Genomic DNA, 27,587 nt, shown 5'->3' with positions numbered 1-27,587 from the left:
CTTGGAAAACCCATAAACTGTGTTATATGTAGAAATATATTATGAAGAATGAGTTTTTATTACAAGGAATATTACATATTAAATATAAATAATAAGTTATAAAATGTTAAATATGTAGTATGTAAAGTATTATAATGCAACATGTTAAATATAATATAAAATCATACATGAAATAATGTATAATAAAATTATATGACTTACTGTATTGCTGGGCCCCATTTTGGCATCTCAGTCATGGACATAAATATGCAGTCAATCAGGACACTAATTAAAATGAATAGTCGGAAAAAGGTAAGTTACAGTCAAGGAATAATGGATAAAATAATATTGGAAATATATGTTTCTTTAACATGTTTATATGTATATACATGAGATAAAATAGCTCTTTAAATATCAAAAAGAATACTATTCATATTGAAAAACAAGGAGGATTAAGATTTGTTAATATTTATTACTGCTGAATGTACTAGAAAATAAATTATAAATGTATTTTCAAATATGGAACACTTGGTGCAGTTGTAATCCAGATTCCAATATGACCTAAAATGAGATAAGATTCAAAAGAGAAAAACACTGCAGCAATATTTTAATAGAATAGTCACATTTGATACTGCTACAGTTTAAAGACAACAGAAAAGGATATGGATGCACCAAAATCTTAATAGTTGTTCTTCTAGCTGAATTGAAAGGAGAAAGTGTACACCACGTGGCACTGAATCTGAAGATTGTCCTACTTTTATTTAATACCATGAAAGTCTATAAAATGAAAAAAAATCAAGTAAAATTACAACTAGGAACTATAAACTCATCCATTATGCAAATTATGCCAATGATCATTTCAACTGAATTTTAGCTGTTACACTTTTCTTATATTTTGATATTGTTTTACAGACTAAATCAAGTATAAAGATTTCTTCTTTTAAACATTTTCATTGATATTTAGGATTACATAACTTTTTTTTCCCCCAATGTTCTGCCTAACAAAGCCATTTGCCACATTCCAATCTTCAAGTCTTCCTGCAGAACAAATGTAATAGGAAGAAATCTATATCCTAATGGTTCATGAAGATGCATTTAAAGAGACCCAAATTTAGTGAATATAAAAAGTTACTTTTATTTCAAAGCAAAAATGTGTGTGATTACAACAGTAAAAATGACCCCATTCACTAAGATATTTTACTAATCACTAGTAATTATCTAAGGTATAAAACCACATTTATATGTTATCATTGACATAAACATCCCTAAAAGAGAAAGTTACATCATGTAAAACTAATATATTGGGATACAGAAGCATTAAATCCAAAACTAATAAAAGATCAGAAATATCCTAAAAATGAATTATACATGTACATGTGTACATATGTATATGTGTGTATCTATAATATAATATAGAAATTAAAAAGTGTCAGGGCACCTGGGTGGCTCAGTGGGTTAAGCCTCTGCCTTTAGCTCAGGTCATGATCTCAGTGTACTGGGATTGAGCCCTGCATTGGGACTTCCCCCCCCCGTCTCTGTGCCTGCCTCTCTGCCTATTTGTGATCCCTCTATCTCTCTCAAGTAAATAAATAAAATCTTAAAAAGAAAAAAGAAATTAAAATGTATCTACCTATGTATGTATGTGTGTATACATCATATATATACTTTTACCATATATACATATCCATTTGGAGAATTCATTTATGATGGTGTGAGTAAAAATATATTATACATGATATTATGCCCATTATAATATAACACTGTATAATATATAGTATACAATGTAATATGATACAATACAGTATACTAAATGATATATGTATAAGTATAATCTATTATATACTTAAGTATTATATTGTACGTGAAATATAATTATATATTAGAGGTATCTATGGTGACTGTATACTGACATTTATATTTTTGTCTATATATATAAATATATTAGTGAAAACAATTATATATCCATTGATAATTTTTGAAAACATCTTCTAAATGGAAACCAACTGTGTTATGATTCTCACTAAAACACTTTTCCAATATACAGTCTGTGGACATTTTGGCATGTATTTTAGTTATTTTCCCTCTTTCCATTTCAAATGCAAAAATAAAATAAAAGTGTTCCCCAAAATCTGATTATTTAAAATGTGCTTTCTGTTATTTCCCTGAAGAATATCAATATTCTTACAAGAGGTAATATATATGTGGGGCACCAGTGTGGTGCAGTTGGTTAAGCATCTGACTCTTGATTTTGGTTCAGGTCCTGATCTCAGGGTTGGGAGATTGAGCCCAGGGTCAGGCTCTGCACTCAGCATGGAGTCTGCTTAAGACTCTCTCTGCTCCTCCCCTCCCCCACGCTCTTTCACTCTCCCTCACTCTCTGAAATAAAATAATAAATCTTAAAAAAAAAAGAGGTAATATATGTGCAATCAACTAGCCTATGTTTTTGTGAAGAAATAAGTGATTCCAGACATAACAATTTTCCAGTTAATGTTTAAGTGCTGAAATTATTTAATTTTAGGACTATTTGTTGGTATACCACCCTTAACAGAAGAAACTGAATATAATTCACATTTTTAATACTTTGTATCATCATTAATATTAATACTTCTTATACAAACTAACCTTACAATTTTTGGCATGTTTCATTTTTCAGAATCCTTGGTTTTGTCTTCAATAACAAACTTAGATTTGCCTACCATATCTGTAAACACTACAAAGAACGCAGAACTCTGCTAGATTAGAGTTACTTCTGAGGTTATTATGCTAAGTCAACTATTAGGACTTAAACACAGCAAAAGTGAAAGCAGAGATAATTGAGATGACAACATACATTTTCACTAAAATATTCTGAAGATTTTACAAGTGTTTTACAGCTAATGTTACATAATGCCCATGGAAGCTACAAGAGATACTGGAGTCTTTGTTAATAAATACATTTACAATGCCAATACTTTTCCATCATGCAAAATATTTGAAAGAGTTGTGTTTATGCAAAATCATCACTTTGTCTTCCGTCCAGAGACTTTGGTTCAATTCCATTTTGCCCATTTGGTAATATTACGAATATCAAATTACATTTGTCCACAACAGAGCTAATCTTCATATCTCCCAAGCTTATTCTTTTTTAGAATTATTTCAATTTTATAAGTAGCACCACCATTATTCCAGGTTAGAAATTTTTGGATTATTAGTCTGTCTTCAAATCCTGTTGTTTCTTCTCAGGTTTGTTACATTTTTCCCTCCTCCAAGACCCTCCTATAATCAGGTCTCTTGACTTCAGGTCTAGATTACTCTCTTTCTTATACCATCTTTCTGACCCTAGATTTTCTATGCAATAGTAATTTAGAAGTCTTAGATTAAACTTACTTAAACATTGCATTCATCACATCAATCCTTTGGCCATCACATTAAATCCATGTTGGCATCTTCACTTCCTCATTCTTTCATTTCTCACACTTGCAATAGGGGTCGAGTTCTATCACACCCTGTCTCTTCTCTGTTCCAACTAATATCAAGATCTTCCCTTTGCACTGTTAAAATGTGAAGTGTTCTCCAAGCTGTAATTCAAATTCTATTTTCTCAAGGAAGACTCTTCCAGCTTTGTCAACCCACACAGATCTCTGGTTTTACTAAGCATAATTATTCTTATTTTCATCATTTTTGTGCTTGTTTTAGAATTGTTCAAATATTTAGTTTGCTCCTCAAGTCATTCTCAGGATAAGATAGGATGTGAATGTATGAATTAATAAAAATGGTAAATAAAATATAGGAATATAGGTTGGCTTATTTTCTCAACTACTGAATAAGCTCATTCAGTTGAACATTTAAAATTATTGTACATATTATAAAAATTTTATATTACAGTTCTTTTAAAATCAGTAACCTTAAGCAGCCAGTCAACATACTCCCACAAAACAAGTCATTTATGTTAAGGCATCACAGTATAGCCTATTAAAAGTAGAGTAACTTCCAACAAACTAACCTAACAGGAAAGCCATCAGATTTGATAAAAATCCCAAATATTTGTGAAATTTCTTATCCATTTTTTTTACTACTTAAAATAACTTTGATTTACTTTTCATTCTTTTTTAATCATATCTCAATTATACTTTTCGTACTTCTGAAATAAATAATGAAAATGTAGTCAGTCAATAAAGCCTTACATTTTTATTCTTATAGTATGGATCCACATCTTCCAAGGGCTCCAACACCATTCTTGGAGAGAGATTCCCATAAACAAATGGAAGCTCTTTTCCAACTTCCAAGTCAGTGTTTGGCTTTAAATCTCTTTGGTCCTCACTGTGCTTTTTAGCAATATGCTGTTTCATAAGTTCAAGAGATTCTCTGGTGAAGGGGACAAGGCCCTTTTGTTCTGGGGAAGTCATTTCCAATTTTGTACCTGCAAGAAATGTATTTTCTTTAGTTCTATATAAAATTTGGGTATATAAAGAAAAATTTTAAATTGCAAATGGTTAGGATATGATTGAAAGAGTGCAGCAAACTGAATATACATATTCAAAGAAAATTCCTGAATTTTGTAGATATGAGTTGTTAAACTAGATTTTATTATACTTGATATTATACTTATTTGTAAGTTCATTGAAATCTTCTTTTTCAGTTTCTTCCTCATAATAAAAGAGTTCTAAACTTCTAGAGATTTTTGGAGAACAAAACCCAATTATTTCTTTCTCAGCTGTATTTAACCGTTAACTAAACTTTTGTTCCTTAAACTCATTTTTCATTGGCTTTGGGTCCCATTCTTCTGTAGCTCCTCTTATAGTTCTGATTATTTCCCTCACTCAGTACTTTCTCCTGAATTTTAACTTCTATCCTTGAAAATCTGCCTTTCCTTTTTGTTATATTCATGTTTTTCATGAATACATAGGCAAACACTGAATTTACCGTACATGGATATCTACAAGTACATTTCCCGAAACACTCTCTTCCTCTCAATTATTTGTGTGGCAATCATACCAATAATGCAATTTTTAACAAATAAAAACAAAATTCATTGTTTTCCTGAATGACCAAAATTACTCTTTAACCTTTTAACCATAGTAAAAACAAACACACACAAATACACAAATTTAATACCTTGAAAATTATTTGTGAAATTTGTGTCATCAATTCCTCAGAACAAAATAATTTTCTTACAATTATTTTCAACTATGTATTTAAATACTATCCATTGTTTATATATCTATGTGAAGGTAGACATCTTTTAAAATTTTATTTATTTATTTGACAGACAGAGATCACAAGTAGACGGAGAGGCAGGCAAAGAGAGAGAGGAAGAAGCAGGCTCCCCGCTGAGCAGAGAGGCCGATGTGGGGCTCGATCCCAGGACCCTAAAAACATGACCTGAGCTGAAGGCAGAGGCTTTAACCCACTGAGCCACCCAGGTGCCCCAAGATAGACATCTTTATAATTCTATATCTGGATTGCGTTAGTAGTCCCTACAGGTTTCTCTCAGTTCTAAATCTTTGCCTATTTCAAGTCATCCTAAAAGCCACTGAAGTTAGTTTTTATTAAATATAATTTCATGCATCAATTTCCCATTCATGAACTTTGTTTTATTCTCTCACATAAAGATATTTTTTTGCTGATTTTCTCCATCCTATTTCCTGTTGAACACATCTCACATATCATACTTTATTGAGGGGAGTCAAAATGCTTTGAATTAGTACAATTTATAAATACAAGGTACAGATAACTGATGTTTGCTCTTACATATAAAATCTTCCTTTAAAATATTTAATGAGGTTTCAAAATTGTATTCCTTAGATGGAATTCCTTGAATACATATTAAATAGTTTCTTAACAACTCATGGTTATAGACTAGTATAAACAAAAATAGTCATGAACCTTGGAATTAAATAGACCTACATGCAAATCCTAAATTCTATTTTAATGTTCTCAATGGTCTCAGTAAAATTACTTAATGTTCTTGAACCTGTTAGTCATAAAATTAGGATTCCTTCTCATGTTAAAGAAGAATAAAGTATAATAATATAGTGAAAATGTCTAGTACAGTGATTGGCACACAATAGATGGAAAGTAAATATGAATTTTCAATTATGCAAGATTTTATACCTTAGGATAATGGGCTAAATCTAATAGAATAATATGAAATAGGAATACATGTAAGGTTTTGAAATTTGAACCAAAACAACCCATCTATACAATGCAATAGGTATGTTTTTGCAGCAGAGAAAACTGCCAAGGGGTTTTACTTAATAATAATTGTAATATAAATCAATACTGGTTTTTTTCTGCCAAAAAACCCTAATAGAACTTCTGTCTGTTTAGAAGGAAGACAGAGGAGACAGCCTTTATTTTGCTGCATTCCATGACCACACCTGAGAAGCCTGTGTGTAAACTGAAGGGTCTTCATATGGGATCAGAATTTTGATTAACCTCAAATCACACCATCTATAGACCAGTTAAAAGAATGGAGGGAGTATATGTTAGTTGAAAGTAGAAAACATTTAAGTGGAACACTGTTGATTCCTAATATCTCAATGATTCTCACAATAGAATAGAAATTAAATTTAAGTATTTTTAATAAAAAGAAAAGATGAACTAGGAACACTGAGATGCAGCAGAATACATTTGGCTTAAAATAATAAAGCACTTTTTAATAGCTGTCAAGACATGGAACAGGTTGATTTGGACATTAATCCTTCCTTGTAAGTAGCAATATGAAAGCACACCCTCCTTGACAGTTGGGTATAATAATTTAAATGGGTCCAAATATTGATTGGTTGCAACCTTATAATTTTAGAACTTTCCAATCTTAAAATCTTTCGATTGAGTTTTCACAGAGTACCACATGACCTAAAAGTCTGGGCTAGCCATTAGCTAAACTGAACCTATGCAACACTGAATTAACAAAACCAAAAGCGTCTTTTTTCTTTTCAAATTACAATAAAGGTACATCTTACATCTTATATTTTTAGGATCCACTATAACAGCTAAAAAATATTATTAAGTTTATATATGTAAAGAATATTGTCCTTAAAAGTAGATACAAAGGGAGGTTCAAACTTACTGCAAAGATGCTGTTATTACTGCAAATATTTTTGAACACTTTCCATAGAAACCTCAAAGTTAAATTTGCAAGCCAGACTTTTTTTTTAAGCTTATTTATTAAAATAATCTCTACACCCAATGTGGGGCTCGAACTCACGACCCCAAGATCAAGAGCCACATGCTCCACTAACTGAGCTAGTCAGGTGCCCCTCCAAGCCAGCCTTCTTATTACATTGTCCAAATATAATATTCTTTTCCTGTTACCACCTCCTAGTTAGCAAAATAATCTTTGATTTCTTAATATGCCACCTACTAGCTACAAGACCTTGATAATGTAGATTGTCATACTTCCCTCATATGTAAACTTTGGAATCCCTTATGTATCTCACAAGGTCATAAATATGAAACCAGACCATATACCAAAATCCTGGGCCATAGTACTGACTTTGCCAGTTCTAATTCTCTCTCCCAATCCAGTCAGTTAACCCTGAAGTCATCTCTAGTAATGATTTTGATGCTGAATGAAACCACTCTGGGTTGTTGACTAGGTGAATGAATGGAGAGTGGGCATTCTCTTCGATGGTATGACAAAGAAAAGCAAGCATTATCAAATGGAACTGGCTTGCATCCGACTTTTAGATGGCTGAGTGCAGACTTTAAATTATTTATCATTACCTCATAATTCAGTGAAAGCATTTCTGTGGGGAATTTATAAAATATGGTCAGGCACTATGCTTTCCAGTGAATGAACTTAATATAATATGAAAGCCTGAAAAATATAGAAAGATTAATAGTTAATCTGTCTATTAGAATGCCTTTCTAAAAATCTGAAGAGCTAAAGTAAGCTTTTGGCAAAAATTGTATCAAAGTCACCTCAGACTCAGCTTCTAACAAGTTCCAGTTGTACTGATAGTTTATATTGTTGATTCGAGTGCAAGCCCCAGTTCGCTTGGACATGGGTTGAAAGGAGCAGCCAGCAGCATCAGTGTGGGGAAAAGAGATGCATTCTTTTGAAAAATATTCTCAAAACAAATTTCAAACATTCAAACATTTGAATCTAGGCCAGTATTTATCATAACAATAATGGCAATTTTAATTATAGTTACAATTACTGAGTGACTATCATTTGAGAGGCACTGAACTAGAGGTGTCTAATTCTATGATCTCATATACTCACATATTATCCCTGTGAGGGAACAGGGATTGATGAGTTTCATGATATCTCCATCACTGTATGCTAACTCACTGAGTTATCACTGAGATGCTAACTCAGGTGTTTCTAAATCTAAATTTAGGTATCTTTAAACTATACCACAAAAGTGTTTATAAACTATAAGTTTTCAGACAAGTGTAAACAATTGCTACCTTAGTATAGCTACCTTAGAGATATCCAAAAACCCTAGGTTTCAGTTTCACTGAATAACTGACAGGTTGATGTCATGTGGAATTGTCTGGAAATTTTCTTTGTTGTAAATGTTGTCAAACTCAAATATTTTGGAAGTTTTTGTAAAATTGAAGGTGAGCTAGCATAGTAGACATTAGTTTGGAGGGGAGGAGGTGTTGCTGCCTAACATGATTTAGAAAATTTGTCATTGTATGAATCATGGTGGGAGTCCTCCCGCAAAAGAAGTGAAAAGGAAAGCTAATGTAGATAACGATTTTCCAGGGTCTCATGAGTCTAAGGAGTGACAACATGACCTTTCCAAGCAAACCAACTGCATCAGCTCAAGATTTCTAATTTTGATTTAATGACACAAAGTAAGAGAGGCAGTGGAGAATCCCTTTTTTTGGCAAGAGAGAAAGAAGCTTCAGCAGAAACTTTCAGCAGTTTTGGGAGCGATAGTAGCAACAGAGGCAGTAGCAGTGGCCAGTGCTATACTTTTGGTGATCTGAGCAGAGCTATTATGATGCTCACTGGACCGCTTCTGCCAGTTGTTGGCTATGATCTTGACTATGACTTAGGACACTGCCTATGCCCCCTCCCCCTATTTTCTTTTGCAGATACCCAGATGGAAAATGCTCCCCCCCCCCATTATTTTCACAATTCAGGTGAGCATTTTCTCTGTTAGTCATTTTTTTTTTAAAGATTTTATTTATTTATTTGACAGAGAGAGATCACAAGTAGGCAGAGAGGCAGGCAGAGAGAGAGAGGAGGAAGCAAGCTCCCTGCTGAGCAGAGAGCCCGATGCGGGACTTGATCCCAGGACCCTGAGATCATGACCTGAGCCGAAGGCAGCGGCTTAACCCACTGAGCCACCCAGGCACCATCTGTTAGTCATTTTAAATAAATTTAGAAATTATTTTCCCTAAAGTTTTTGGAGCATGAAAGAGTGTGCAAATGAATCTGGTTTTTTTAACAAGCATTTTGAAGTTCAATCATTCTCTGCTTTCTAGTTAATGATGATTGTGTGGGTTTTATATAGTTATATTTTTCTTTTTGTCCTGTATTATTTATGGAGTATATTTGTGGAGGTTCAGAATTGGGCAGTGCCCATTATCCTTGTTCCATATACTCCTTTTTAAAAATGTTTTAAAATTATTTTTAACACCTTAATTTTATTTTTTTCAGTGTTCCAAGATTCATAACAACAACAACAACAAAAAAAAAACCTTAGATGTTTGATGATTTAAATGAAAAATAAATTTTAAAAAACGAAACATCCAAGTTATAAAAAGAAAACTTAAATGAACATATTTATAATAATTTAAAAAGGAAGTCCTAATTTAATGAAGCAAACTACTGGCTAGCATTTGAGGAAATAAGCACTCCAATAAACTTTTTTTTCTTTTGGTAGTGTTAATAATACAACTTTTCTGGAAGGAGATCTAGAACTAATTATCTAAATTAAAATGTATATACTTTATCCCAGTAATTTGAGTAACAGAAATTGAGTAATAGAAATTTACTTCATTGGGTGATATCTGGGTGGCTCAGCCAGTTAAGCACCTGCCTTTAGCTCAGGCCATGATCCCCGGGTCCTGGGATCAGTCTCGCATCAGCCTCCTTCCTCAGCAGGGAGTCTGCTTCTCCCTTTGCCTGTTGCTCCCCCCTTCTTGTGCTCTCCCTCTAACAAATAAATAAATAAATAAACAAACGAATAAATAAATAAATAAATAAAGCAGTTCTCTAGAGAGAACTCTAGAGAATGTATTTTGAAAAAGAAGAGAATGTATTTTAAAAAAGAATGTATTTAAAAAAAGAAAATTACCTCATTGGTATACCTCAAACGAATTTCTATTCATGAGACTGCTCAGAGTAGTATTTTGATAGCTAAGAATAAAGCAGTCATGATATCATGATATCAGGTGCGTCTACTAAAATATGTTCATACACACACGCACACACACACATCTGGATCATATGATTGACTGCTATACCATATAAAGTGTATGGAATATGGAAGAAGTATCAGTTTAGATTAGGGAAAGATGAGGTAATGTTTTGTATTTTGGGGGTTTGAGGTGTATCTGAACTATCCAAAATCAAAATGCCTGGGTGGCTCAGTTGGTTAAGCGGCTGCCTTCGGCTCAGGTCATGATCCCAGCGTCCTGGGATCGAGTCCCATATCAGGCTCCTTGCTTGGCGGGGGCCTGCTTCTCCCTCTGCCTCTGCCTGCCAGTCTGTCTGCCTGTGCTTGCTCTCGCTTCTCTCTCTATGAGAAATAAATAAATAAAATATTTTAAAATAAAATTCAGATATTAATTAGGAATTTGGATCTGGAGCTTAATAAAGATAATTAGACCATATATGTATGTGTATATTATTAGACTATATATGTATGTGTATACTATTTTATATATATACATAAATATATGTGTATATATTAATATACATATATATACCAAATATCGTTATATAGTTTTATAGATAGATAAAGAGTTGAAATTTATATATCAAAAAATTATGTGTCCTTGCAAATGTAAAATTTTTTATAGAATTTCTTTATATCTTTATAGAATGATATTAAGGACAGTCCATTGAAAAGCACCTACCTATCATTTAACATTTATGATTTCAAAAAGTTTATAAAGCAAGTGATTTATGTATCACTACTAATAAGTGTTTTACTGTTTTAAATCACATGGATAAAAAATAAATCACAAAACAATTACATGGATAAAAAATAAGAGATATCATTCAAAATACTGAAAGCACTTAAAGAAAAGTGGCATATGTTAGGAAACAATAATAAGATGATTACTGGCTTCTCATCACAAAAATACAGAAACCAGAAGACTGTGTAATAATGTCTTTAAAGTGTTGGAAGAAAAAAAAGGTAAATCTAGAATTCCACATAAAGCAAAAGTATCTTCCAAGAAAAAACACAAAGATATTTTTAGATGTTTTAGCTGGAAATTTAGAGTTTCAAGAAGAAATGATGAGTAAGAGATTTGGTAAATATGTGGAAAAACATAAAAAATATAAAGTATAATTACCCAAAAAAAGGAGACAGCTCAGTTGTCCATGAAGAAAACAGAAAAATAAAAACTGTGGACTGTTATATAATAGAACACAATCCCAGCAATAAAAACAAATGAAGTAATGATAGACAAACATTACACTGAGTGAAAGAAGACTATACGATCCACTTTATATGAAGTGTTAGAACAGACAAACTAATCTCTAGGTGTGGAACAGGAATTGAGTAGGAGGGATGATACAACTTTCTAGGGTGAAAATGATGTTCAACAGCCTATTAGGACTTCAGAGCACAAGGCTATACATGTTGGTGAACACTGGCCAAACGATACACTTCAAGTTTGTACATTTAACTTTTTTTTACCTTTAAAAAGCCCATAAACAGAGTGGCTCAGTCAGTTAAGTGTCCGACTTTTGATTTCAGCTCAGGTCGTGGTTTCAGCCCTGTACTGGGCTCTGCGCTAAACATGAAGCCTGCTTAAAATTCTTAGTTGCCCCCTGCTCCCCAAATAAATAAATAAAAATGAGAAAATAAAAAAGTCTATAAACAAATACTGAATTCTACTTAAATATATGAATTATATTTAGTGTTTATTGTGAGGTCTGATGGTGTTTGCAACTTATTTTGAAAAGCAATATGGAAATATAAAGAGTGGACAGATGGTTTGAGTAGTGCATAGATAGATAAACGATAAGTTAAATATTATAAAATGATAATTGAAGACTCTAGGTTCTGAGTGTATGGGTGTTCATTACACAGGTCTGAAAATTTTTCTGTAAGTTTAAAATATTAATAAAAATTTAATAAAAATTTGGAAAAATGTTTGGTTCTAGAGCTAGATTATCTGGATTCAAACCTGGGCTTTAACACTTTCTAACTATGACCTTAAGCAAAATACTTAACCTCTCCATTCCTCAGTTTCCTCAAACATAAACATGAATAGGAAGTGGGAATAAGAAAGGGAATGTGAGCATTGAAAGAGTTAATAAATATAAAGCACCTAGAACAGTGTCTGCTGGTTACTACACAATAAATACTAGCTTTTACTATTGAATCCTTTAAAGCATGGTATTTTTATGGTTAACCACCTTTTTAATTGAAATTATTGTATTATTTCATGGAATTTATAAAAAGAATAGGCAGTATGTTATTTAATTTCTCTTTTTTTTTTTTTAAGATTTAATTATTTTAGCAGGTGTGGCAGAATCTCAAGTAGACTCTGCACTGAGCACGGAGCTTGATGCAGATGCATCCATGACGCATCCAGAGGCATCTCATGACTCTGAGATCATGACCTGAGCTAAAACCAAGAGTCAGCTGCTTAACTGACTGCTACCCAGGTGTCCCTTATTTAATTTCTTACTGATAAATCAAAGTAATAATATTCAATTATAGTAACTGCAATACTATGACATCCTTCTTTTCTTTAAGATTTTTATTTGTTTGACATAGAGACAGCAAGAGAGGGAACACAAGCAGAGGGAGAGGGAAAAGCAGGCTCCTCACTGAGCAGGGAGTCCAATGACCCAAGGCTGGATCCCAGCACCAAAGGTAGATAGTTAATAACTGAGCCACCCAGGCACCCTGAGGAATACTGAGCAATACTGTGACATCCTTAAATAATTTTTAAAACTCAAAGAGTTCTGCTTCTTACATTTTCTTCTGCTTTACTTATTTATATCTCTTTTATCATCAGACTTCTAGATTTTATTCCTTCTGCTACAAGTTACTTGCTTCTATCTGCTTCTTCTTCTAATAATTGCCTCCAGCAATCTTGGCAGTCCAAGATTTCCAATGGGGGGAAAAATCAACCAAACTTTAAAGTTCTGGCTCTTCTAAAACTTCTCCCTCTTCCTTATCCTAAGTGTTGTTTTCTTATCCTGAGATATAGCTAGAAGGATTGAGATTGATGAAGGTTGACTCTTGGATAAATAAGGCAGAACACACGTCCCTTAAGATTCCTAGATTCCACTAAGCTTTAGAAGAAGCTGATGGTGTTTCTTTATATTATAAGAATAATCTAAAGTATGTCACAGTTATTACCCAGTGACTTAATGTCTTAATGGTATAACTATTTCTATGTAGGTAGACTGACTGGAAGGCAGCTGGCTGGAGAGACTTAACATAACATAAATAGCCATCTAGTCCAGTAAGCATACAAGCTCCAGTCTCCAAAACTGGTTCAGGCTTCATTCCATTTACTGTATAATTCATATTTCTGGATTCTTTGTGTATCTCCATCTTTTCACTCCAGTTAGTGACCACTTTGTTTAATGCCAACTATTTTTCTTGGCCCTGGAATTGTTTACTCTTTCTTGACTTAAATCGCTTTTGATTTTATGGCTCTGATCTTTACATTCTCTGTAATTATGTTCTGCCCAGAGTTCAAGGCTCCTCAATATGTGTGTCTGATCCTTTTTAGCCAAGGCTCCTCAATATGTGTGTTTGATCTAGTCCTGACCCACTTTGGATCTTAGTTCTGGGCTTTTGGTGGCTTCAAATTTTGTTACCTTTTATCCCTCCTTAGTTCCCTTGTCCTAACCCCTCTCAGACCCCTTGGAGCAGATTATTGGGATAGGTTACATTGCAGAAAGAACTATTATTTTTAAATTTTTTAAGTTTTTAAATTTTTTATTTTATTTTTAAATTTTTATTATGATCTTATAATATAATATATAAAATATTATATAATATAATGTACATGACATATAGTTATAATTTTATAATTTTATTATGAATTTTTAAATTATTTTTATTTTTTATTATAAAAATCACATTTTTATTATAGTTCTATAGTTTAACATTTTAATTATAGATATATTTGAAAATTGAGCTTCAATTTTTCTTTAAAAAACTGTTCTCACTGTAAGGGCCTACTTAGCCAGAGCAGGCCATTTTGTTGTTTATGTAGTAAACTTAGATTGACCCTGCCCTGCCCCCCCAGCGGAATTTACTTAGAAACAAGTCTGGGAAACCAGTAAAATATGACTGACCAACCAGCCCCTGATAACAGAGCCCATATACCAGGAGTGTCAGGTCAGAGGGAGGTAACAGGGCCCAGAATACAAGGATGAGTCAAGCCAGGTGGAGACATCCAATCAGGAAAGCACCTCCCTAACCACCCAAGAATGTGGACCCTGCCTTTTAGGCGCCAATTCTGACCAGAGTGATAGGCTAGTTCAAATAGCTACTATAGGGTGAATTGTAATTCAGTTGGCCACCTGTGTGTGGCCAGGCTCAACCACATGCCCTTTACTCTATAAAAGTTAGTCTGTGAGGCTGGGCGGGGCGGCCTCTTTGCAAGAGACGGGCCTGGCCGGTCAGTCTGATTCTCGATGCTTGGTGTGAAATAAAGCTTTGCTTGACCTTCACTTTGTATCAGGCTCACTCCTTTGACCATGGATCCAACACTCACATTTTGATATGTCATTTATTTGTTTATTTATTTATTTATTTATTTATTAGATTTTATTTATTTATTTAACAGACACAGATCACAAGTAGGCAGAGAGGCAGGCAGAGAGAGAGGAAGGAAAGCAGGCTCCCTGCTGAGCAGAGAGCCCAATGTGGGGCTCAATCCCAGGACCCCGGGATCATGACCGGAGCCGAAGGCAGAGACTTTAACCCACTGAGCCACCCAGGTGCCCCTTGATATGTCATTTATGACAGTAAATTTAACCACGGTGTTTGCTTTTGACATAATTTATTTAGCAATCATTGTGGAATATATACTTACTAGGTGCCAAGCACTGTGCCAGACAGAAGTGCTGGAAATATTAATAAAATACAGTCACTGAATTTAAGGACAATGGGAGACAGACTTGTAAGCAAATAAGAACCACGTCATCTTGGTCATCTCTGAAAACTAAGCTTCAAGAGCAACAAAGACTGGAATTAAAGTCATCTCCAAAATGTCAAATTTCCAATAATCAGAACTATTAATGTCTCTCTTCTTGGGAGAGGAGCAGTCTAAGACATTAAGCATCAGAATGACATAGTCAATATACCCAATAGAATTAGAAGTCCATAAGCAGGGTCAGATAGCAAAGTCTCTCTTTTTGTATCAGATTGCAAATTTAGGAAGAAAGGTGAACAGAAGGAAAATTTTGTGGCAGTTGAAACACCACTGTGTTGCAGTTGCATCCACTACTGTGGATGCAGTTGACTGGGAACAGGATCTCAGTGAGGGTCTCCTGCCTCACTAAGGACTTTCACTATACATAAAAGTGATGAAGACAATAGGAAGTGAGGTTGCCAGGAACACAAAAGTAAAGTTGATTCTGTCTTAAATATTCCTACTCGAATCTCCCAAGACAATGAAGGTTTTGATCCCTACCAATCAGTCTGTGAAGGGAGTCTAACCCAGCATTCCAAATCACTTGATGTTCCAAATTTCTCCAGATGTTCTCAAAATTTCTATTGCTTTGTGAAATTGACCTCTGGAATTTCTGAATTATCCCTTGTTACCCCCCAAAAATGAGCAAGTTGTAAAGGAGCCAGGATCTTCCTAGAATTATATTCATAGTGAACTTAATCTGTCAGATCCTTGACCAAAAATTTTTGACCAGAGGCCATGTTAGGGTTCAACAATTGAGAGAAAAGTACCCTTTGTTTCTTCTCAGAGGAATGCAAAGGGCCTCTGTCAGGCAACCAGATTCTACAATTTGCCTTCAATCCTGACGTACTTGATGCAACTGGCTCCTCTGATTTGTAAGACCTGACCCCAGTGTCTGTTTGAAAAAAACCAAACTGGCACTCTCCCTGGAGCTTTTGGGGACATTCACAACAAGCTGACCTCCCTAAGCATCCTCTTAATCTGCACTGACACTGTTAGAGTTCCTTGAACCTTCATTTTTGCCCACCTTTGAGTAGTAGAACTAAACTCAGAGATCCACAGACTGCCTGAAATCTGTGACCAGATAGAAGTGTTCAGAGCCAGTTGTCACATAAAGACAACCATAGACCTCTAGCACCTAGTTTGGCTCTGGCTTAACTTGAGATGGGCACAAGACTTGAACAATGTAGCATAATGTGAGCAGCTGACTAGATGTCAATCCTGGGGCCTCTGATAGTACAGAGAAGGTGAGAGGATGGTGGTACTGATAGCTGTATGGAAAGAAAATCCTCTTCACAGTGGATTTGAATTATACCAGCTCTTGACTGCATGTTAGAAGTCTACTGGTGATAATATTGAAAATCTAGAAAGCAGCAGCCCAAGCCACACAGATAATTTCAGAATATCTTGAGCTTGGGCCTCTTGAGATAAATCTAATGCAGCTTGCTAGACAGATTCTTTTGGCTAATAGCCAGGCTCCATCCATCCTCATTTATAAAGAAAGCAGAGACATCATTACATTTGGGGGAGTTGTTGTTTTTTCTTGTCTGAGCTCCTAACTATAAGAGATAAAGCTATACCAGAATTGCTAAGGCAAATACCTGCTTAGGAACATAACTCCTCCAGATGATTCATGTGTTTTTCACCTCTTTAGGTACTTTTTATGTATTTATTTATTTACTCCTCAGCTCTAAAACAGTCCTCATTCTCTGCGTGTTTATTTGGCAATGATCTTACCAGATGTAGCCATTTTGCCACAGAGGTCCTGCTGCAAAATATCTCTAATGTTTAAAAACAAAGAAATGCAACTGGGACATCTACCTTATCCTATTGCTTCCAGTTCCTTCCAAGATAATGAATCTTTTTCCTTCTACTCTTCCTCTTGTTTCCAGTACATCTAATCTCATATTTAAGTAGCATGGCCAAAAGTCACAGTTTTGGAGGACAGTTTGGATTTATGTCTATTGTTGAGAACTAATTTTTTTTTAAGATTTTATTTATTTATTTGACAGAGAGAGAGATCACAAGTATGCAGAGAGGCAGGTAGAGAGAGGGGGGGAAGCAGACTCCCCACTGAGCAGAGAGCCCGATGCGGGGCTCGATCCCAGGACCCTGAGATCATGACCTAAGGAGAAGGCAGAGGCTTAACCCACTGAGCCACCCTGGTGCCCCAAGAACTAATTATTAATAGCATTCTTCTTCCTTTTCAAAATCATCTTTAGTGGGATGACGAATGACACAGCCATCCAAGCAGAGAACCAATGTTCCATCTCTTTACCTGAGTTCCAAGGGAAGAGACTACGTGGATAGAATTCTGTATCGGCAACTACAGCTGCATCTTCTTAGAGATAATGAAGGACAGGTAAAAAAGATGATTCCAGAAGTCAGTGTTTTTCCTCTCACTCTCCTCCCCTATTCCTCAGTTTGATTCCCAAAGTAGAGCCTGCCAATAATGAAGTCAGGCTGGGAAGACAGAGTCCACACATGTAAGAAATGACTGCCCCAGGGCATGCTCAACTCCTTTACTTTCTTCCCACTTCAGGGAATGGGAACCACACCATCTAATAGCTGTATGGAAAACTCTCTGCTTTCTGGGAAGCTGGAGTTGATCCTAGGATGAGCTAGAGTAGCTTTGTCAAAGAGAATTATGAGATGTTCCACTGTATACCAGATAATATATATTTATTCTCCTAATGTATTTACTAAAAAGATTCATGGTAGCTCACAAGGGTGTAGATCAGATAGTAAGATAACATAAATTATGAAAAATAAAATAAAAATAAAAATAAGACAGTGGATCCACAGAGTCAGGATAATACCCCAAATGTCAATTTCACTTGGATATGGAATAGGAGATGAGGGCAAAAAGACTTCTCACTTAGTTTCGACATGGACAATGCATCAAGCTTATTGTACCAATGACATTCAGATAACTTAAAAAAAAAGTAATGACAGTAATGACAAGGCTGATAAACAAATTAACTTGAGACTGGAAGGTATTACATGCATAAGTGAAGGAGACAGAGTTAATGTGATCATTAAACTGAATCTATAGTGTTGAGAATGTAGGAAGCATACCAGCTTTAGTGAAGTGACCAATTTAGATTGACATTTTTGTTCATTGAGACCACTTAAATGCACTTCCTATATATATTATGGCTTACATTTCATCCTTCCCACATTCTGTGATGACTCACAGCTAAATTCCCTGGTGTAGAGCCTTTTCCTTTAGAGCCCTCTCTCCCCTTTTTTTTTTTTCTCCAGAATTTAGGACTCAAATGATATGAGACGCATTGATTTTTTTTTCTTATGGAGGATACAAAAATAATATCACTGTCTTTTAGGAAGTAGAAAGCTATGAAGAAAGATGACTGAAGCTCATGAAATTTTGACATATATGAATAAGATTAAAATAGTCAATTATTTTTACTGTAAAGTTCTAGAACACATCACTGAAACTCTTCTCAATGGATGCAACCTTGATATGGAAGCAATGGGCACCCTCACACAGTTCAGCTAGAAAGGTAAATAATATCTGTGGGTTTTTTTTTTTTGCATTATTTTTTCTGTTTGGCAATAGTTTCTAAATTAAAGTTGCATGGTACTCATTGGCCCTCAATTAAGTTGTCCTATAAATATTCTTGTTAAAGTTTGAGAAAGTATGTTTGCCAAGATGTTAGTCACACCACACTTTCAGTTCCAAAGACTAGAAATAATCAAATAGTCTACCCTAAGGAACTGATACCATAAATTTCAAAATCTTGCTATCACGGAATGCTATTTAGTAATACTGAAAAATGAGTCATATATGTCTGTGCTCATATGGAAAGATTCCCAAAGTAAATTAGTGAAAACCTAATGTTGAAATTGGGTTGCATTGTTTACCTTTGACTAACGTATTTTATAAGAACTGCATACATAGTGTTAAATATGCTAGTTCATGCATGATGATGCCCCTCTGGAAGGAAGGAAGCATCATGCAGGATGATGCTACATCTATGGAGAGGGATGGAAAAACTGTCAGGGAATTTTGTCACCTTCTGGCTAATATTTCTATACTATTTGAACATAATCTACCATATATTTATATATGACATTTTCATATATTTCATATATTCTGACTTCAGTCAAGTATTCCTAGAATACATCATCCTGCAGAGAAAAATTGTAAGTAAGTAACTTTCTCAAAAACATATGTAGGCATTGCCATTTTGTTTTGATTATATTCTCTAAGAATTATAATCCAGGAATTCTTCTGGATTAAAAAACTAGTAAAACACCCTTGTAAATAAATGAGTACCACCAAAAATCCCAACAGACAAGCCCCAACTGTCCCTTAAATAAAAAGATCTCTTCTGAAAACTGAATTCCTCTGCCAATTTAGCAAACTTAGATTCTAGTAATGGTTCATTAAAATAACCAGTAGCTGAGATCTTTACAAGTATCTTCTTGCCAGGGAGGAGGAGTGCAGGTCATATACATTCAGAGTGGTACATCTTATACTGAAGAGAAGAAATCTGGACAAAAGTATCATGTGACAAAATCTTAGCATCTGGTCTCAAATACACTTACCAGAATTAGCCTATGGAAAGCTCAGTGGATATTTGAAAGCCTCTGAGTGGATGCAAGACAGTAAGTCACTGTGTAGGATGGAGTCTCAGAAGTGAGCCATTATGACCACCAATGCAGGCAGGGAATGCTTCCAGGAACATGAAGGAAAGCTGCCTCAGTTTTAACTAAGCCCACTTGAACTTCTCTATAGCAACCTCATGGTTCACTAGCATGGTTCCCTTATTTCTATGGATACAATAACAACTTCCAAGCTGTGCCTGTCCAGCCCACCAAAACAAGCATATTGGGGCAAAGCCAGAATCTTTACAGAACTAACTGTTCTTGTGACCCTAGTCAGTCAGACCCTTGACCAGAAGAACCTGGCCAGAGTCCATTTAAGAACTCAGGAAGGAGGAATGAATTTTTGCCCCTGCTAGAATAATACAAAGGAGAGATTGTTATACATGTAACTTCTATACCCACCAGCAATCCTGAGGCCTTTTTGCATATCGTTTTAGATAAAATCAGATCTATGGAATACAAAATTCTTTTAAAAATTCCCAAACTGGCACATTTACTGGAATCCTGGAGGCCTCTTAGAACTGGCTACTTGCCTCTGCTTCTGATTACTCTGAAAGAGTTGGTCTGCATTTCCAGGATCTACTCTCACCCCAAAACTACTCTAGTTTTTCAAACATAGAACCAAACTCATAGATATTCAACTCCTTCTCAAATTGGAGAATGACTTTGAAACATGTTAGGGTGAGACTAGATATGGACCAGAGCCAAAGTTATAGCCTGTAATCAGGTGCTTGGACCCTGCAAACTCTGGGAGAACTCAGAGAATTAAAGACTGATGGATCAGTTGCCTCACTCTAGCATCTGAAGTAGAAGGGAAGAAATATTCTACTAAGCCCCATATGTTCAACCAGGTACTGTGGTCCCCAAATCAGAATCCTTTGGTTCTAGTTTAAAACCAAACACTCTGTCCTAATCTCAGACTTTTAAAGTCATAATTTCTCTGGCCAGGGTTGTGGGCGTGGTGTCAGTGAGGGTGCTAGCTTCAGCATTTTGGTTAACCTTTTGTTTGATGTTCATCTAGTCAGTCTGGCACCTGCCTGCCACCACAATGATTGTGGTGTCCACAACTGTACACAGAGTAGTTATCCTCAGCTAGCAATAAGCTGAGTCACTTCAGTCCAGAATACTATGTATATACGAGGGATAACTATTTGCCAGACGAAGGAGGGAATCTCCCACTGGCGTGGAGTACAACTAGAGTAAGTCTGATTTATAAATAACAATGAATGAACAAATCTACGGAAATCATAATCACGGCTGGGCCAAGAGATACAGACCAGCCGAAAACCATCCCTAGAAGCCCTCAAATGAAAACTTTCTCTTCAGCCTTAAAGGTTTCCTCCTTCAGCATTGCGGAGGTGACGACTTACTTGCCTGGTCTTGTTCAGCTCATACTAAAAGAAGAGAAAGGGGCCAACTCAGGGAAAATGAGATCTGTACAAGTTCATATGATAGTGGATGATTACATTGCCAAAAGCTAGTCAACATGGATGGCACTTGCAGATATCCTCCAATGGCTGACCAAATTGATACTGGTTACTGAAAATAGGAGAACCAGAGTCCCCCAAATGAAGTTTTTATACTAATGCCCCCACCATAAGCTTTCAAGAGAGGGTCGATGATGCTAGGTATAGGGTTTTCAGTTAGTCTCTGAGTAGCCCCATTGTGGTACAGAGATCTAGGACTGAGAAGTATTAGGATACTTCTTCCCTAAGTAAGGTATTGAGCAAAACACTGCTGTTTCATTCCCAGAGTGCTTTAAAGCTATATTCATCTTGCCTGGGCAAAATTAGTGGCAGTGTATATCAGCTACCCTACCAGAGCCTCTCCCACAGGAGGCTATGAGACAGAATGCCCAATTCCTAGGTGTTTGGCTCTACCTTCTGCTCCTTAGTGGAGACATCTAAGTAACAGCAGGTCTTGGGGCCTATGTCATCAGTGGTCTTTAAGTCCCTTTTGTTGAGCCTACATCCAATTTTAGGTTTTTCTACTACTGTTTTCAAACACATCATTGGAAAGAAGGGGTTCACAGTACCTCTTTCTTGAAGCCAGGATTATAATGAATCCCAGCAGTTAAGAGTAGAATATTGTATACATAAACTTTCACTTCTCCTACATAAATTAATGGGCTAAATAAATTTAGCAATATCTAATACACTTAAGGTCCCAAGAAAGTAAGACCATAACTCTAAAATAAAATTTAAAGCTAAAAAGAGGAAGAAGGTAGAGTTTATTTTGAGAATATTCAAAAGTATTTAAATATGAATTGTTAATCATGGCACACAATTTTGTGAAGATGGAGTCTCACAGGTTAGAATATACTTTGTACAGATGCCAAGAGATCGGAACCTAGATTTGAATATATTTTCCTTTAGTGCATTGTACTGAGGCTGTCAAAGCCCCTTTCATTTTTATAGAGATGTAAAATGAGAACTAGAATAGTGAAGTGGATAAAAACATGAAATAATTCCTTATATAAGCAACAGTTACACATGATATTACATTCACAAAACCCTTCATGTAATCTGTGTTATTCAGTTCTTACCAGAATATGTAAGCTTTTGATGTCTTTTACAAATAAGAAGAATAAAGCTTAATCAAAAGTTAAATGACTCATTTTTAAAAAATGAAAAAAAAATATCATTCTAAATCTCAAGTCTTCATTGGACTTTTAGCTCATCATTGATTAGCTAAGTAACCTTAAAAATTACTTATGAGACTTATCTTTTTGATTTGTAAAATTAGTGGCTGGATTTTAGAAACTTTAATTAGAGCTGGAAAATAGCAAGTATGGTGGTGCACAAGGCTCTGTTTATTATAGAGCCCAGATTCCTTCTATTTTGCCATAAACCACTCTACTGAACAATAGTTAGGAAGAAAAGTATCTACAAAATACCACCCAAACTTCTCATTTCAAGAGAATTTTCTGACCAATACCCAAATTTGACTCCATCGTTTCCACTAATAAAGGGAGCATATCAGTGTGTCATTCTACATATTTTTATCATTTGTCTTGCTTTGACCAATATCCTAAGTAATAGAGGCAACATATAACCAGAATCACAATGAATGCCTCATCACTGCTAGAAGAAAACTTCCAGAAGGTATGCAGTTTACAGGCTAAACAAGACAAAAAGAAAAACAAACCTGTTGATCCAAACAGTACCAAAATGCCCAGCCTTTTAAACTGGGCACACCATTTTCCATCATATTTATGCCTCTTTTTTTTTTAATTTTTTAATCTATGTTCCTAATTTTATATCGTTGATTCACATATGAAAAGCACCAATCTTAAAATCACTAAGTTATTTAAAATAAGACACAGGATTCCTTTAAAGTATACTCCATTCTGCGTAAGCTTTTATCCCCTATATTCTATCATTGTGTCATGTAACCTTAAAGTCATTGCCATGCAGGGTTTCCAGAAATTAGAAACTCTACGTTCTGCTCTTAGTGTAAAGCGTCGTGACTTCAGAAGCTTACCTGGTGGGATGAGAAAACTGACCACAGGCACAGTGCAGAGTAAACATCCGCAGACCAATGCTGATTTTGCAGTAGCTCTCTTAATTCAGGTCCAGAATCTTGAATCTACTGCTAAAGACCTTAAGGGTGTGTATGGGGTGGGGCAGGCTGGGGGTGGGTGGGAAAGGCTGGCTGCAGGCGGTGGCTCTCACCATTCTGGGGCTGGGCACACAGCAAGAAAAGACACTTACTTGCAACCACGTGACGGGTCTCCAACAGTACCTGAGGGAACCCTGAGAAGCAGAACTCCCTGGAGCCCTTTTCTCCTCCTGGGCTTCTTTTTCTTCCCAGATCCCTCCGGCCTTCTGAGGAGTTCTGGTTGCTTAGGCGGTGTTGCTAGGCTGGCGTCTGCCCTCACCAGCTGATGCTACAGGCCACGATGGCTCGGCGGTGAATGGGCCCCACTGAATTCCCAGCTAGAAACGCGTCTCTGGGGTGGCTGCCCAGCCACTGACCCAGAGACCACTCCTGGCCAGATGCGCAGTGGAGCCCCGCCTGCCGCCTAGATGTTGTTTCTTGCGTCCTTCCCACTCCACCCTCTCATCTCCCAGCCACTACACCCTCTCCCCCGCCCTCATCCCAAGGCCGGTGCGCGACTTCGCGGTCCAGACCGGGCGGGCGTGGGCGGGTTGATGCAGAGGAGACCCGCAGCCGCCAGTGCTTAGCTCACAACCGCAGCTGCTGCGTCTTACCCACAGCTGTGGGAGTAGGGAGGGGGCTAGACGAGGGGATCCGTGAGGAGGGGGATCTGATGCGAGAGCAAGAAAAGAGGGAGAGAAGAGGAAGGGGGGATTGCAGCTAAGGGTTTTAGAGGGAGCTAAGGGAGAGGAGGGGAGAGGAAGAGAAGAAGGCAGCAAACTCAGGTTTTCACCTCCAGTTGCTTTCTCTCTCCCCTTGCCTAACTGCCCCAGTAGAGCTTGTCAGGGGGCAATTAACAGTCTGCAGCCGTCAGATCTGAACATTGCTTAGGGACGTGGGATATGGCTCTTTAGAAAAGAATGGGTTGGAGCTATTACAACCTCACTCTGGATTTCTCTCCCACTCTGGTGACTTGAGATAAAAAGGCCAAAGGAAAAATCATGCATATTTGGAAATACTGTATGCAACAATCAAGCTTGGGGATGGATGAATCAAGAGGTGCAGGACCTTCTTTCTCAAAGGGGGTTTGGAAACTTTTGCTACACCATAGAACGTTTATTTTATAACCCTATCTTGTTTGGAAATGGTGAACTAATGAATTGTTGAACACTATATCAAAAAACTAATCATGTACTAAATGTTGGCTAAATGAACATAACAATTAAAAGAAAAAAGAAAAAAAAAAGATTTCCACAACACACCAAGAAAAAATAACTTAAAAATGAGGAAAAGGGAAAAGAAATCATGTATATTTATTAAGAGACGCTAAGTGTATATTCCAAGGCATGAGACACAGAAGGGTAAAATGGAACTAAACTAATACTAGTTCTATGCAAACCATGTCAGGGGCTGCATGTTTCATCCATGATTCACAGAAAAGGCCTTGTTACATGTATTTTATTTGTTTAAGTTATACACTTGTTATGAAAGATTTCAAACATATACAAAAATAAAAAGAAAGTATAACAAACTCCTCTGTACTCATCACTCTGCCTCAGTCATACTGCCTCAGCTATTGCTAATCTTGTTTTATCTATGCTTGCCTTCTCACTTTGGATTAGCTTAAAAGTCCAGGCATCATAATATTTTATCCATAATTTTATCAACATAAGTCTCTGAATAAGTTCTCCAAAAATACAACCCCTTCAATACAACCCAATACCATTAGCTTACCTAAAAATTAACAAGGACTTCATAGTGTCAAAGATCCACTTGATTTCTTTTTAATAAACTATATAGTGGCTAACTGAATGTAATAATAATAAATAAAAACACAATGTGTAAATTATTATCTTCTCTTTCCCACACTTTTTGATGGTATTACAAGTGAATGTTCTAACGCATAGAACTTTCTTTTGGGGCAATCCAACTTATGCATCCCTTTTCGCCCAGGAAAATCTATGCATCTTTCAGTATATTAAAACATAAGAGGGGCACCTGGATGGCTCAGTGTGTTAAGCCTCTGCCTTCGGCTCAGGTCATGATCTTAGGGTCTTGGGATCCAGCTGCACATCGGGCTCTCTGCTCAGCTGGAAGCCTGCTTCCCTCTCTCTCTCTGCCTGCCTCTCTGCCTACTTGTGATCTCTGTCTGTCAAGTGAATAAATAAAATATTTAAAGAAAAAACATAAGAATCATTTCTCCGTCTTTTGGCGAAGAGCAAGTGTAAAAAAAAATATAAACATTTAACAAATTTAATATTAAATATTTTAAAGTTTAAATAATATACTTGACATACACTGCTTTGTTTTTTTTTTAATTTTTATTTTTTTGACATACACTGCTTTGTATAATGTGTAATGAACACAAGATGCTGTGCAAACCAATAATAGAAACAAGAGACAAATAGAAGGGAAACCAATGATGTTGGATTTATCTTCTGAGCTGGGCAATCATTTGTTGTTGCTCTGGAGCAAATATATTGCTAATATGGGAAACAAAGGCAGAAGAAAATTATTAAACTTCTTTACTACTTGTAGCCCATTAATGAGTCCTTAAAACAGGCAGAGTCACATTCCTCTAGAAACACAACTGCCTCAATATTAATACTTTGCTAAGGACAAAAGACAACCCTAGCCTGACCCCCAGAATCCTGTAACTTTAAAATATAAAAATTCCCTTGGAGACTTCATTTACCTCTGCCCTGCGAGATATATGTTGGCAATCATGCCCCAAGCATATGACCCTCCAGTATATATCTGACGGGTCTCATGTTTTATTAGACAGTGATAAATGACATTTTCCCAACAATAGTTAGCCCCCTTAAGGTCCTGAAAACCTTGCTTCCAAAATTCCTTAGAGACTTACGTTATCCCTAACCCCACCCCAACTTGAAAGTATATAATGCAACACTCCTTATGACTCCAGTACAGTTCTTTCTGCCCAAGGGTCCTGTCCCTGTGCTTTAATAAAACCATTTTTTGTACCAAAGATGTCTCAGGAATTCTTTCTTGGCCATCAACTTTGAAACACTAACATTTTTCCTACATCATTGCCACCATTATTTGATATTATTACTAAGTTAATTTGACAAATTTTGACAATCATTATGCTCCTAATAATGAGTTGATGAGATTATTTTGGATTGCTCAGTAGGGGTAAGCTGTTTGTTTTCCACACTTCTGCCTTAAGAATTTTATAATCGTGTTTTCTAAGCTGTGTTTCCCAAGTACATATTTAGAAGGTAGAAGCTCTAAACTTGCAAGTCCTACCTTATCGAGAAAAAACTGCTTTTGATGGGGATGTGGAGAAAGGGGAACTGTTTTACACTTCTGGTGGGAATGCAAGCTAGTGCAGCCACTCTGAAAACAGTTTGGAGTTTCCTCAAAAAGTTAAAAACAGAGCCACCCTCCTGGGCACAGCTACTGCCCAGCAATTGCACTACTAGGCATTTACTCTAAAGATACAAATGTAGTGATCCAAAGGGGCAATTGTACCCCAATATTTATAGCAGCAATGTCCACAATGGCAAAACTATGGAAAGAGCCCAGATGTCCAGTGACAGATGAATGGATAAAGATGAGATATGTGTGTATGTATGTGTGTATGTGTGTGTGTGTGTATGTATATAGGTATATAAGAGGGAATATTACTCAGCCATCAAAATATGAAATCTTGCCATTTGCAATGATGTGGATGGAAATAGAGGGTGTTATGCCAAGTGAAACAAGTCAGTCAGAGAAAGACAATTATACAATCTCACTCATATGTGGAATTTAAGAAACAAAACAGAGATCTTACGGGATGGGAGAGAAAAATAAGACAAAATCAGAGAGGGAGACAAACCATAAGAAAATGGGTTGATGGAGGGAATGGGGGGGGTGGGGTAATGGGGTGATGGGCGTTAAGGAGGAGGGAATGTGATGTAATGACCATTGGGTATTATATGCAGCTGATGAATCACTGAACACTACTCTGAGACTAATAATATACTATATGTTAATTAATCGAACTATATAAAATAAAATAAAATGCTTAAAAAAGAAAAGAAAAACCTACTTCATCACACTTTCACTTGAACTTGATAGGC

At 36.0% G+C, this 27,587-nt stretch overlaps 1 protein-coding gene and 1 long non-coding RNA gene across 2 annotated transcripts in view; one reads left to right on the top strand and one right to left on the bottom strand.

Moving 5' to 3' along the window:
• The window catches only part of SCN7A (sodium voltage-gated channel alpha subunit 7), an 87,981-nt gene extending 63,952 nt beyond the window's left edge, over positions 1 to 24,029 (bottom strand). Inside the window, exons 1-4 of the mRNA XM_059167122.1 lie at positions 23,613 to 24,029; positions 4,143 to 4,378; positions 644 to 756; positions 202 to 291 (exon numbers count right to left, since the gene is read on the bottom strand). Coding sequence (XP_059023105.1) covers positions 202 to 291; positions 644 to 756; positions 4,143 to 4,364 — 425 coding nt within the window. The 5' untranslated portion in view covers positions 4,365 to 4,378; positions 23,613 to 24,029. The remainder of the gene's footprint in view (positions 1 to 201; positions 292 to 643; positions 757 to 4,142; positions 4,379 to 23,612) is intronic.
• Positions 8,981 to 18,791, top strand: LOC131827139 (uncharacterized). Its single transcript, XR_009351902.1, has 3 exons — positions 8,981 to 9,060; positions 17,490 to 17,629; positions 18,705 to 18,791. It is a non-coding gene; the product is annotated as an uncharacterized LOC131827139 (long non-coding RNA).
• Positions 24,030 to 27,587: the final 3,558 nt, after the last annotated feature.

This window comes from Mustela lutreola, chromosome 3 (genome assembly GCF_030435805.1).
Source record: "Mustela lutreola isolate mMusLut2 chromosome 3, mMusLut2.pri, whole genome shotgun sequence".
In the NCBI taxonomy this organism is placed as follows: domain Eukaryota; kingdom Metazoa; phylum Chordata; class Mammalia; order Carnivora; family Mustelidae; genus Mustela; species Mustela lutreola.
This window is presented reverse-complemented; position numbering and strand designations above follow the sequence as displayed.